Below are 14,140 nucleotides of genomic sequence, written 5' to 3'. Positions count from 1 at the left end.
ATCTACCTAGTACCAAGAGTACATAACCCAGTTTATCTACTCTTGCTAGTACCTGTGATCTACTCAGTAGTTCATCATGTTCATAACACCCGGACCGGGGTGATTGAACTCTTGGGTAGATCTACATCATGACTATACTGTGTAAGTAAGTAAAAGTAAATTATCGTATCCGTTCCCGAAGGGAACTCACGACGGCCGCTAACACCCGATAAACCCTAGCGGCAGATGCAGCGCCTAACGGTGGGGGTGAGTGGGCAAGTCTCACAACCACTGGCACAAGTGCCGAAATCGACCCCATTAGCTGCATCCATGTACCCCTTGTGCCTGGCCACAAGTTCCCAGTTGACTGTGGGTAGCAGCACGGCTGGAAAACCGCTCCCAGGCAGGACTTGAACCAGGTACCTCTCGTATCTCAATCATGGTCTTTGACCAACCCACTGTGCCTGCCTGTTTACTGTGTAGTATACACAATCATGATTGTACAGCTCAGGTATACAGCACTTTTTCTGGTATGTTTCATGCAAGTTCAGTTAGCACTGCGGCATGGTTTAGGAATGTTGTTGAGGGAGGGAGGGAGAGAGAGGGAGGGAGGGAGGGAGGGAGGGAGGGAGGGAGGGAGAGAGAGAGAGAGAGAGAGAGAGAGAGAGAGAGAGAGAGAGAGAGAGAGAGAGAGAGAGAGAGAGAGAGAGAGAGAGAGAGAGAGAGAGAGAGAGAGGGAGGGAGGGAGGGAGGGAGGGAGATGATAAGCAATTTTGCAGCGTTAACAGAGCGATTTTGCAGTGTCAATAGAGCGATTTTGAAGCGTCAACAGAGGGAACACAAAGAGTTCATAAGCGCACAAGCACGCAGAGAAGAGTAAATGACATGGTGTGTGGACGGGAAAAGTCAGACAGAGCATTCATTGCAAGGTGTAGGGGATGGAGGCAAGCTTAAATTACTGGGCAGCCTTGATCTCCCTTACACTCCTTGGGAGAGCGTTCCAGGCCAAGGCTGCCTGAAAGGCCAGGCGAGATCTGCCGGCTTCTGACTGTGCCGAGGGGACAGTGAGGCCCCTGGAAACCTGGTGCCGGGTGGTGCTGCAAGGTGATGGTGAGAATAGGTCCTGGAGGACACTGCTGGCTTTCCCATTGACACAGCGCCACACCAGGACGAGCCGCTTCTAAGTTCTGTGCGTAGCACTTGCGAACGCTGTACAGGGACATCCGTTCGAGCAGAGGCTGGGCCGAGGTGTGAGGCGGCAAACCGTATACCGCTCTCGCCGCTCGGTTCTGCAGGACCTGAAGGCGATCAAGCTGCGAAACCTTGAGCCGAGGGAGGAAGAGAAGGCGTTAGGCCCATATAGGAGGTCAGGCATGATGACTGACCTCACATACCGGATGCGACTACTGAGGCTCAGACATCTGCGGGACCGCCACAGTGCTCCAATCTTCTGCACAACTTTCTTCGCCATCGCGTCAACATGGGGGTCCCACTTCAGAGCGGCGTCAAGGGTCACGCCGAGGTACCTTGATGTTCGCCTCAACTTGAACTTCTCTCTCTCAGCTCAAGGGAAGTGGTGGATAAAGTCATGGAGGAAGGAAGTGAGGCTGCCGTAACGCGTAAAATTGTATACAGTAGTTCTCAGTGCTAATTCCACTACTTTTCGAGCAGAATCTGCCAATTTTTCGGAGCATTATCCGCCAAGGCCAGGGCCGGCTGTAGCCTGGAGCCCTGGACCGGGACGACATGACCAACTACCGGTGCCTTGATCGTATCGTTTAGTTTCAAGTGTTCTCCCTATTTTCAAGTACATGTAGATCTACTAGTAGTACATTACGAAGCCTCTTGTACGGGGCAAAATTAATAAACCGATACAATCATGTCATGAAAATACAAAATATTGTTTGCGTTCCGCCTCTCCACATGCCGGTGTTGGTTGACCGCCTCTCCACATGCCGGTGTTGGTTGACCGCCTCTCCACATATGCCGGTGTTGGTTGACCGCCTCTCCACATGCCGGTGTTGGTTGACCGCCTCTCCACATATGCCGGTGTTGGTTGACCGCCTCTCCACATATGCCGGTGTTGGTTGACCGCCTCTCCACATGCCGGTGTTGGTTGACCGCCTCTCCACATGCCGGTGTTGGTTGACCGCCTCTCCACATGCCGGTGTTGGTTGACCGCCTCTCCACATGCCGGTGTTGGTTGACACCATAATAGTATGTAACAAGGTGGAAGACACCGTGTTCTGGTGTTGGGAAACAGTGATCTTTCTACAACCATCCACGGTTGGTAGAGCCCCGGTCCGTTGCGACCATCTGAACCGTATCACTATGTATGGGCGTGAGGCCCCAACCGTACACGTAGTCGTTGATGCGCCCACCACGCATCGATGCGGCGATGCCCCTAACCTGACTGGTTCCCTCTCTGTATCTCTGTATCTCTCTCCCCCGTTCTCTCTCTCTCTCCCCCTCCATCTCTCCCTCTCCCTCCATCTCTCCCTCTCCTTCTCCCCCCCCCCCTCTCTCTCTCTCTCTCTCTCTCTCTCTCTCTCTCTCTCTCTCACCGAAAATTCAAATGAGCTTGACTTCATCTCGTTTTGCAAGGCGGGAGAGAAGCCAGTTCGCGTTCAGCCCAGACGAAAGTTGGTTACGACTGATCTCCTGTCAGCGGCCTCAGACTGGAAACTTCTTGTCGACTCAGTTAGTGCAAAGATTTCTTTCCCTAGCTGTGTTGCACTTACCACCCTAAGACCAGATATAGTTCTGTACTCTACGAGTCGTAGGATTGTATTCTGGATGGAGTTGACAGTTTGTGCTGAGGACAGATTCAGTGTCAGTAACTCGCGGAAGGACAGGCGGTATGCGGATCTGGCCGATCAATGCCGAGCAAACGGGTGGCAGGTCGTTTCTTTTTCGGTTGAGGTAGGTGTGCGTGGTTTCATCCCGGACTCTCTTCGGAGGGCTCTGAAAGCGCTTGGGTTTTCTAATCGAAGAATAAAATTTATTTGTAATTTGTGCAGTAAGACGTCTCTGCGAAGCAGCTACATCATCTGGTTGCGACGTCAACAAAAACACTGGTCGGAAGATCCACTTTTCTGAGGTACTGTATGTGGGGCTCCGTTTATTGAGGTGCGTTGAAATTTATTCTCTTTAGGCCAAACTAAAGAAGGTGTGTGGTTCGACTCACCCGACCGACCGTACAATTTCAGCCCGACCGTAACTTTTTTTCGGCGGGCTGTCGTGTGACTGACGTACGTGGACTGAACACGTCCACGTCTACGTGCTGTGCGGCGTGAGTCTGCGGACGCAGGCGGCTCCTTTTGGACTTGACTTGTAGGTGTACTGCAGTGCAGTGCAGTGAGTGGTACGACTGCTGCCTTGTGCTGGTAGTAGAGTCTACTCGATACGCGTATACAGTGTATTTACATGTACTAAAAAATATATTTAAAAAAACAAAAATCCGCCCGCCCGCCCGTAAAAAAAATGTCCATGTTAGTCGAACCACACACCTTCTTTAGTTTGGCCTTATCTTATTATTTCTTTTCTATAATTTCCCCATATGAGTTCCTATCAGTTGCTGTGAACACCTTGAGTGGAGAGCGCTTGCTCGAGCGTTGAACCGGGTTCTTCATCCACCATACCCAGTTCGCAAGGCTGGGCGGGGTTGTGAGCAGGCTTTCATTTCATCTTTTCTTATTATTTCTTATTATTTCTGCTTTTCATCTCATTACAAAAATTCTGCGCTTTTTCTCCATCTGCGCATAAAATCTAGACTGACAACCTGCTTGTTAAATCATGCACCTGCTTTCAGGCGTAAAAACCCTGTTGTAGAGGTCTCAGTCCTCATTTGTTAGACTTACCTGTCTTTATAAATGTAACTCTCTCTCTCTCTCTCTCTCTCTCTCTCTCTCTCTCTCTCTCTCTCTCTCTCTCTCTCTCTCTCTCTCTCTCTCTCTCTCTCTCTCTCTCTCTCTCTCTCTCTCTCTCTCTCTCTCTCTCTCGAAATTAGCTTCCATGGAACTGGGCACCATTGCCCATTTGGCCTTGCGAAGTAAAAAAATCAACAACAACAACAGACCTGGTTCTGACCCTCTCTATTCTAGGGGAGTTGTCTTAGACTTTTCGTACCGTCAGTCTTGTGTTCTTTGTTCGGTCCTGGAAGTCTTCTCGATACTCATAAACTTAGTGGCGGGTTTTGTTCTGAATTGTTCTTCTCTCTTCTTTTCAAACTCTTTTGTTTTCTTTTTCCAAATTCTGCCCATGTCGTCCCTCTCTCAGCTCGTCAGCTGACAACATTGTTTATATTCAAACAAATAATTCAATGAACATGCAGTAGTACAGTAGTAGGGTATTAACACGCCCTTGTTTTTAAATGTTCGAAAGGTAACGTACTGAAGAGGTTCTCAGAAAAGCGTTCAGAAAAACAACAACGTCAACGGCGATAAGAGCAACAACAGCAGTGGAAGCAGCAGCAGCAACAGCGATAGCGGCGGCGGCGCAACAACAACAGCAGCAGCAGCAGCAACAACAACAACAACAACAACAAAGTGCAGATGGGGTGTTGCGACTTGGTGAAGGCCTACCCATGGCCGCGTCGGGACATCACCGACCTCATCTACAGAGAGCACCTTCTCACGACAGTTACATGGTGGTGACAGTAACTGTTAACAGCTGACGAGCTGAGAGAGGGGCGACATGGGCAGAAGTTGGAAAAAGAAAACAAAAGAGTTTGAAAAGAAGGAAGAAGAACAATTGAGAACAAAACTCGCTGTTAAGCTTATGAGTATCAAGAAGACATCCAGAAGCGAACAAAGAACACAGTCATGTAAGACTGACGGTACGAGAAGTCTACGACAACTCCCCTAGAATAGAGAGGGTCAGAACCGGGTCTAACACCCATACGGTTCAGATGGTCGCAACTGAGCAGGGCTCTACCAACCGTGGATGGTTGTAGAAATCACGGTCACTGTTTCCGAATTATTTTAGTTTCCGCACATCATGGGAAACATCCAGGCAGCCACCGATACAAAGTCATACTATGACTCATAATGACTGCCCTGGGCCATGGGATCTCATCCAGTCATTGCCCTTCCAATTAACTATCATGCGCATATACCTCTAAATCAATTATTTATTATGATTGTAGTACTTGCACAGTATATACACTGTACACTGTCTTGACAATTTGTGTGTAGTGTGCTTGAAGCACAATGTACAGTACAGGTAGTAGGGGTACATGTACAATGTACAATGTAGAGTGGATTGTTTTTCCAGAACGTTTTAGCCAACCAATACTACAGGTCAATAAACAGCCGTGGCCACACAAGTGCTTGACCTGCAACACGTTGGCTGAAGCGGATCACCTCAACACAATACACAGAGAGAACAGTGAGATTGAAAGCAAGTGAAGTACAGGACTGAGGCAAAACGATACCATCACTTGGAGAGAACTGAGATGGCAGTCTCGGCTGAAGCAATTTCTTTCAGATGATGATACTGTATAAAGTGGATACGCGTAATACAATCATGAACATTCCTGCCATGGTGATAAAGGACAACCCGAGCTCGCTATTTTGGTATAGAATTTCAAATGCACAATGAACTTTGCATCGCAGTTCTGTCATATATATAAACTATTACAGACACCTAAATGTTTGAATACTGGGTAGGTAATATTTTGAAATGGTACACAAAGGCAGCCATAAGAAAGGTTCAAACTGCTATAACGTATAAGGTCTAAAGTCAGTGAAGGACAAAAGGGCAGGCTGCGGAACAATACTGATTCATCTGAGCAGACACCTGGTGCCTCACCAGCCAATCAATGGCCTGGAGCAGACTAAATGCAAAAACTGGTAAGGGGCCAGGGTTGGCATTGATTCAAGTGCGCTTGATAAGCTTCCAATAAGCTTCCAATAGCTGAGGTATAATCGAACAAAAATCAGAGCATGTTTGGTAGTGTACAGAAAACTCCTACAGAGATCCTCATGATCGTGTCGAGCCCCTCAGGAGGCCATGACCAACAACGCCGCCGGGGAAAGTGCAACAGGCATTGCTTGCCCATCACGTTGGCCTGTCACATTAGTCATGACTTCAGTGAAAGCGCGGCATTGGTACTTCACCGTGCATAGCCTGTCAAGGTCATGAAACACAGACACAAACACAGAACGAGAGACAGAGCAAGACAAAGCGTCATAGCAATGCACTGCACTAGACAAGAGATGAAATCCATCACCACCACCACTAGCTACAGGTATGGAGACGGCATGTGCGGCCTGACTTCAGATGCATCCACACTTATGCTTGAGATGCGAAGCAATGGCTACTACTGCTTCTTGTAATCTCTGTGGTATAGTTTGGCCATCACCTATCAATGCCCACATACCATACATGACAGTACTAGTCAAACCCGGCCAAGAATTGTGCATTTTTTACTTCAAAGAATAATAATAATTAACGAATGAGATGTTTACCTTGGTGAGAAAGTCTGGATCAATGTTTCCGCCAGTTATTACACAGCAGATCTTGCCTGCACCAGCTTGTCCGCTGAGTGCAGCAGCCAGGGTGACAGCACCGGCACCCTCAGACACAACATTCAGGCCGTTCAGCATCATCTGAATAGCATTTACAACCTGGGCAGAGATGGCACATGCGTGTATACACGATTGATTGTATGGAATAGAGAAATGTTCGACAACGAGCAAAGCTGGAAGGTGAATAACTGTCATCTGCACGACGTATTATTTATTACATACAGCAACCTGTAGCCCCTTCCGAGTGGAGCCTACACATTAAGAGTAGCCATTGCACTGCAGTTCACTGTAATCCATATCGAAGACTGGATGCGGAATATCACACGGACTACACCCTTGACTACTGAGCATGCGACGGTGGTTACTGCAAGTTTCACCTTTGCCTTCTACGAACGTATTTTTCAAGTAAATAGCATGTGTGCTCACCATTTCTCTTGGAGTTATGAAGCTGGTACCCTCTGTTTCTCAATCATGGTCTTAGACCATCCCACTATGCCTGCCGGCGGAAAACTCGGCCTCTATATAGAGAAACCGAGTCTGACGCGAACCGTGAATTTTTTATTTTTATGAATCTGCAGGATGCTTCACCCCTAATACATATCTTCAAGTAGACTACCGGAGTAGATAGTGTTGGACAAATGAAGGCTCACAGATAAAAGAGGAAAGCAATACATTTGTCCAGGCTCATCATCAAGTCAAATTAATATCAATCACAAGCAACCGATGATTTTAACTACACCTTCAGGCTTCGCTTGTGAAGGCATTGACTTGAATAGTCGGACAATATTATTCAGTAGTTTGAGAGAGTTGGACAACTTTTGTATTTTTCTTAAAAATGAAGCTGCACAGTTCTCACTGTACCTTGCACTGTTTCCACTGTTCATATCCGTAGATAATGCCTATGTGTGCGCTCCACGAGCACTTATCAAGACAAATCAGTCCCAGTCCGAAATTTCTCCACAAGCCAATGCATGCGCAGGCACACTCCCCCCCCCCCCCCCCCCCCCACACACACACACATGCACACAGGCAACTGTACCTGTTCTGGAGAAACAACTAGCGAGTCCTTGATACCAGAAGCCTTGATCGAGTTCCACATATCAGGCAGAACGTTTTCTCCTCCGATTTGATCGACGAAACTAGGGGTATGGTTGCACCTGCCAATCAAGGAATGAGAAGTGAAAGAAACAGGAGACACAAAAAACAACCACCAAGTTCTTGGACACACTGTTGCGCCAATTTTCCATGGTGTGTCTGCCGAAAGACATCTGTGAGTGAGAACACATGCACGGTTATTATCTTATTGCATTCTTACACAGAGAAGGGCAATAAAAATGCCTTGCCGAGTAACTCAATTTTTCCCAAGTTGCAGTACGACTGTCTGCTGATCATAATCCCCATGCAGCACACAGGGCAATTCAGATCACACAATCGCACATGCCCCAGAAAAATTCAACCAGAGTCGATACATCACACCAAGCGAGACTCCTGAAAATAACTTAGATAGCTGAATTAAGCATATGAACACATTTTACTGAGCACACAGTAGTCTTACTGACCACGACCAGTGCATTGTAACAACACACGCACAGACGCGTATTCATTCACACATGCACACACATGCATGCACACACATGCACACACCCCCCCCCCCCCCACACACACACAGAGTCACACACACACACACACACACACACACACACACACACACACACACACACACACACACACACACACACACACACGTGTTAGACTGCGCTTCGAGCTATTTTCACAAGCAATCAGTGCTAGGAAGACTGATGGTAGCGATGTCAGGGTAAATTTCTGTTTTGAGAATCGGGCCAATATTGTAATACCATCCGATTCCTGAAGACAAGTAGAGTATACTGGCAAAGTTTGAAGCAAATCGGAGCAATGTAGTGGACTTATTCCAGTTTAGAGTGCGCGGGGTAAGCGCCGCCATTGTCGAAAAGCACCATGCCTCACTGTACACAAGCCAGATCTCACGACGGCACAAAATCGGTCTTGACAACAGGGATCGCGGCTCATGAATAATCTTGCGCACTGTACAAAATGTACATACCGTAGCTGTACTTTTTTTTTTGTTGTTGCTGCAAACTGTTGGAGAAATTCAAGAAGACTGTTGAAGAGTAGCCGAAGTATGAGTTGTGATTTGGCCATTCTCCGAGACAAGAAGAGTTCGACAAGTAGATTATGATCCTGGTGGTGGTCCGCTTTGAACTTCATCAGTTCTAACACCAATGCATTTGAAACGTTTCCGATCATGCTAGGCAGGGGCTTATCCTGCAATAGCTGCTCCTCCTTGGGTCCAAGACTCGACAAAACATCTTCACCGCCGGTCCCTTTGCTGGACGAACACTCATGATGGCGTTGTATCCAGCAATGGAGTACCTGTCGCGAAAAATACTACAAGTCTGGTGCGCGGCGTGATACGCCGGTGAAACTTGGCAGCAAACTAAATTGGACGACGGGGAACACGATGGAACTAAAATCAAACCTGTATCAGGCAGCGCAAGAGATGAAAAAGGCGACTGAACATACGCTAACTTGTCGGCGGCCATACTCCCAGCTCCGTAGGTGCAGCGCGCCCGCACAAACGCGGATACGAAAGTTCATCTTCTATTTTCGTGGCAATAGTCACGACCAAGCTTGTCACTGACGTCTTCAGGTCACATTTGAATATGCCGCGTGCCAAGTACTGCACGCACTAGCCGCGACTGGCATTCTGCCGTACTGGCCTTTTGTGCCATCATTTCAGCTGGTTGCTAGGGAATCCAGCGACAAGCGTGGAGGTCACGTGGCATGGCACTCTGACATCGCTACTGATGGGAGACTGGTATTTCACATATTTGTGACAATAATTGAATGATCGCCCTGCAGTGCGGTAACTTTTCAAGCAAGCCAGATGTCCGGTAGATTCTACATACTCCATGGGCCACACACCGTACAATGTGCTCAAACTGTACACACAGCATCTACACTCACACCGCTACGCAATTGCATTATAGAATGGGCGTGCAGGCTTGGTGACTGACTAGCCACACATATACACTGCATGCCATTGTATTGGCAAACCAGCCGAGTATGAATTGTGCTAAACACACGTGGACATACATACAGACAAACACAGCAACCCTCTCAGCACACACACACTCACCTGCTAGGCGTGCCGGCGTTCATAGCCGTACGTAGTGGCGTCGACGACGACACTTCAGCAGCATACAACTTTGCGCTGCTGTTGACCTGCTTGAGCAGGTGGCTGACTCCGGACGAGAAACCTCCCGTGCAGAAAGGCACGACGATGGCATCCACGTCAGGTAGATCCTCCAGAATTTCCAGTGCGATGGTTGCATCGCCGGCACTGCAGGCCGTGGTGGCTGGGTGGATGAAGTGGGCTTTGTGCAACGGGCTGTCAATGGGGAACGTTGGCGGTACGGTGCGCGACTCCAGAGCAAACCACCAGGACGGGAACGGCAGGCGGTGCACCTGAGCGCCCATGTTCTCCAGCAGCTGACTGCGATAGATGTGCAAGTCTTGGGGAAGCAGGGCGGCGCAGAACGGGATGAAAGGATTGTCGTTCTTTATCATGGCCAGCGCCTGCAAGAAGAGAGTTTGGAGGCAAAGGAAAAGTTCAGCCCGCATCATGCAAGAAAGTTTTGTGAATGCTTTGCTTTGTGTTGGTAAGGTATGTATGTAGAAACATGTTCTACATGCAGTTTGTATGTCCAGTGGTAGTGTAGAACAGACACATGAACCTCCTTTGTCTGCCGGGGCATCGTCGATTGCAAGTTTACATTCATTCATGTCACGTGAATGCGGGACAGCCTGGATATCTACACCAAACTGCAACCAGGGACGTGAGCATATCACAAGGTGGACTGTGAACGTTCCATTTCAACCACGCTCCACATGACAAGTACAAACAATGATGCACTACACCTCGGGTACAACAACCACTAGCGAATAACGACACAATCATCAGACCAAGTGACCATTCCACTGCACACTTTCAATCTTACAAATAACGAGACTTTTCTGCGGCACGGCCAAGGGTCATTACAGGCAAGGTTGACTGTGCACGGTGCACCCACAAGCATGGAGTTGACGACGGTCGACACCAGCATACATGACAATACACACTGATTCCTACCTGGCCAAAGCTGCCCACGCTTGGCGTGACGATGCCTTGCTTCAGGACCTCGGGGTCCAGGCCCGCTACGTAATTAACTGCACCGCGGGTTTTGAATGTTCCGCACTTCTGCTCATTCTCCAGCTTCAGGTAGATGTCAATCTTCTTTGGTCCGCCACACTCATCGACATCCTTCATCTGTTACCATGGTTACACCAGCAGAAACAACAAGGCAGAACGAACAACACATCCTGGACTGACACGCTACCAACACATTATTCCCATACTCATTCCGTCACATAAATTATTTTCATCATTCTGTGACAACCGGCCTTCACAGCCGGTGAGAAGGCATAATATGTCTGTTGATTTTGGTGAAGTAAAATAAATATAAACAACAACGTGACAACGCACATACTTGCATTGTACTACATGTATATATTTTAATAAAATTAACAGCAAATTATCACATGCGCTCCCGGCCACGAATACGGCATGGGATAGCCTGGGCACAACATGCCCAGCACTCGTGTCCGGTGTTGCATGCCCGCTAAGGCGACTGACAGGAAGCACCTTCATGCCATGTCATGCTTATGACAGCTTAGCAGGGCCGTCCACAAACATCGATATTTTATCAGGAAAGGAATTAACTTCGTTTCAACCCAACCCCTTCCGAGTTCTCCCTCCCCCTCAGAACGTAACAAGATGTTGACAGTACACGAATACACAACTAAAGCCACAAGTGTGTCGCTGCTCGTACTTCCATATGCATGTACATGATTCTATGGACGTTTTCTGAAACGAAATAGGTCAATCCCTCCAACCCCATAACAAAATTGTTTCATTAAATGATTAATGGACGACCCCTTCAGTGGCTGTGCAATAAGAATATTCGATTCAAAGTTTATCCAAGGATGCACAGGCATACCGTACAGTTGATTCCAATGAAATCATTCAAACAAAGCACTCTGAGCTAGCACCTTGTACATGTGATATTAATTTTATGTGCTGCACAAAAATGCTCTCTCTCTTTTTTTCCTTTCTCTCTCTGTGTTGGGTTTCAGGCACTGCATGCACCATTATTATAAAATTAGTCACAGTATGTAGGGGTGCTAATTTAACTGCGCTACAGTATAATCCACACCATGCACATAGTCATTCCATGTGGCATGCAAGAAGACTCAGCAGTCACGCCAGCCATGCCACACGGTTTCATGGCTGGGAGAAACAGATGTACACGTGCTGCCTCACACTGACTAGGCGCAGTACGGAGGAAAAGAATGACGATCGACAACAGCTGCTGGTCCCTGAAATCGGCGAATCGATCAGTCGACACCACCACTTTCAAGTCACGGCAGTATACATCGTCATCGATCCTTACGTGCATGGACCAATGTTATTGTACTATAATGAATCATGATTCTGGTGAGAGAACGCTGTCCAGATGCATCGTACCGATAGTTGGTTCTCTGATTTATTTGCTTACCAAATACGTGTCCGTCTTGAGATGGACCACTCTTGTTCGCACCACGCCATTCTCCTTCAGTACTTGCTGCGCTTTCTGCACGTCCTGTAACAGGGGCAGCTCGAACGCCGGCTTGGGGCTTTGGGACGGCGGCTTGAACACATCAAATATACCAGCTCCGGCTACTCCCGGCGCAAGTGAGCTCACGTTCAGGTCCATAGTGAAAAGGAGAAATGTCTCATCCAGGCCAGCAACGATAGCAACAACTACCTTCCTGATGCCTGTGATTTTTATTTTATTGCGTGGCGCAGCAGCGTTCGTTCGGTCGCAGCACCCACTCAGTCGCTTATAGCTTCTTGCCTGAGCGTCGCGTTCTGGCTACCTCCCACTTGCAGCTTGGTGGCTCGATCGATATTCTATCACGTCAGTTCACTCAGAGACACAAACGGGCTTGGTCTGGATGGCCAGTAGGCTGGTACCAAGTAGCATTGTTGCATGGTCTCCCTCCTCTTCGCCCGAAACATCAGATGCCAGGACTGTAGTAGATGTCGTTACCGCCAGTGGCAAAGGTTGAGAGCCGTTCCACTGTGGAGCAACAGCGTCGCACGAGGGCGGTTTATTGTGAACATTGCGAGCGTCAATCAGCAGCCCGCAAGCTGAAAACGCAGTTTGTAAAACAACAACACGGGATGTCATTGCCAGGCAAACTGTCAAAAAGCGATGCTCCTCAAATCTATTTACGCACAAGTCAAAGATTATTACGCAAGAGGTGTCAGACGGCATACAATGATTGTATGTCCCCGCCACAAAGACTTTTAAAGTATGGAAGAGTATGGTAGATCTACGACTGGACCGAAAACTGCTTCCTGCGGTCCTGCTCATAATCATGATCATACTCATAGTGATACACGTACTGCTAGTACTACATGTAGTAGTAGTAGATCTACTACATGACATAGACCTGGAATAAACAACGACACATTTTGTCGTTGTTTCGTTGTTTATTGCTGCTTTGGATTTCTTTTCTACTCAGCTTTTTGCTGTGCACCTTTTCCACTTTCGTGTGTGACGTTCTTTCCAAGCCTAGGGTTTTGTTTGACTGTGAACAGTGTGAAGTGTGAGACTACGCTGTGGCCAGTGTGGGTGGGCTCGATTATGTCCGCGAATGATGTTGAATCCATTCATGGATCATGGCACTAATCGAACGCACCCAGCCAGTACAGTACTCCTACAAGGGGAGTCATGAAACTACAGTAGTTAAGGTGGCAGTCTGGGTTCAGAGGGTCAAAAAACAAAGTTTCGATTTTCTGTATTTTTTCACTGGCAGCGTCTTGTGTATGGTCCAAAGGGTTTATCCTGAAAATTTGAGCGTAATCGGGTGCTTCCTTCCGGAGATATAGCCGCGCAAAGTCTGCACAATTGTTTTTGAAATACTGAAATATCAGCAAATTTCTACAAAATTTAGGTTTGCACACTATTCCGATTTTTACCGTCAATCTTTGAGCGATTTCATTAAAATTTTCTGGAGCGACTCCTGGTACTCCTCTGCGCTGCAGACTGACAGCCGCGCACGATGTTTGTCACCATGGCAACCAAGATAACTTTTGCGCATGCGCAAATTCAAAAAAATTCAAATTTTGACTCTCATGATCTCAGCTGATCGCTCTGCTGTTGAAACTAGTTACTTTTGGAGTAATTGTTTTGGAGTAATTGTTTCTTGGAGCTAACCCCTTCGTTGGCTACTATGGGGAAGTCTAGAGCCAAGGGAAAGCCCGGACGATCTAAGAAAAGGAAAAGAACGTTCTATGGAGTGTCTCAGGCGCCGAAGGCTCCCTCTGGTGAAATTTCGCCTGCAGAACAAATTCCTGACTTGCCACTGTCTGATGACGACCTTGAAGTGCCAGCTGAAGCCACGTCTTCAAACAGCGATAGTGATGGAAGTGGCGGTGAAGTCGACAGCAGTTCCTCCGACAGTGACTTGGATGAAGAGTGTGAGGAAGGGGCGCATGGATTTCG

At 47.8% G+C, this 14,140-nt stretch overlaps 1 protein-coding gene across 1 annotated transcript; it reads right to left on the bottom strand.

Annotated features, from left to right (window-relative positions):
• Positions 1–5,368: 5,368 nt before the first annotated feature.
• Positions 5,369–12,832, bottom strand: LOC135808313 (L-threonine ammonia-lyase-like). Its single transcript, XM_065321486.1, has 6 exons — positions 12,146–12,832; positions 10,681–10,857; positions 9,688–10,127; positions 7,549–7,666; positions 6,450–6,608; positions 5,369–6,108 (listed from the first exon to the last, which is right to left on the bottom strand). Exons 1-6 carry the CDS (start codon positions 12,341–12,343, stop codon positions 6,070–6,072), a joined length of 1,131 nt encoding a protein of 376 aa, XP_065177558.1. The 5' UTR covers positions 12,344–12,832; the 3' UTR covers positions 5,369–6,069.
• Positions 12,833–14,140: the final 1,308 nt, after the last annotated feature.

The sequence above is a fragment of the Sycon ciliatum genome, chromosome 2 (assembly GCF_964019385.1).
Source record: "Sycon ciliatum chromosome 2, ocSycCili1.1, whole genome shotgun sequence".
NCBI lineage: Eukaryota > Metazoa > Porifera > Calcarea > Leucosolenida > Sycettidae > Sycon > Sycon ciliatum.
Note: the sequence above shows the minus strand (reverse complement) of the source record. Positions and strands in the feature narration are given on the sequence as shown.

What these genes read in the sequence shown, in the direction of transcription:
- LOC135808313 (XM_065321486.1), bottom strand. Translation starts at nt 12,343, where the DNA reads ATGGACCTGAACGTGAGCTCACTTGCGCCGGGAGTAGCCGGAGCTGGT. An exon ending in GCGTGGGCAGCTTTGGCCAG is followed by an intron (nt 10,128 to 10,680) that starts GTAGGAATCAGT and finishes CTCTTCTTGCAG; the next exon opens with GCGCTGGCCATGATAAAGAA. An exon ending in AACGCCGGCACGCCTAGCAG is followed by an intron (nt 7,667 to 9,687) that starts GTGAGTGTGTGT and finishes CTTGATTGGCAG; the next exon opens with GTGCAACCATACCCCTAGTT.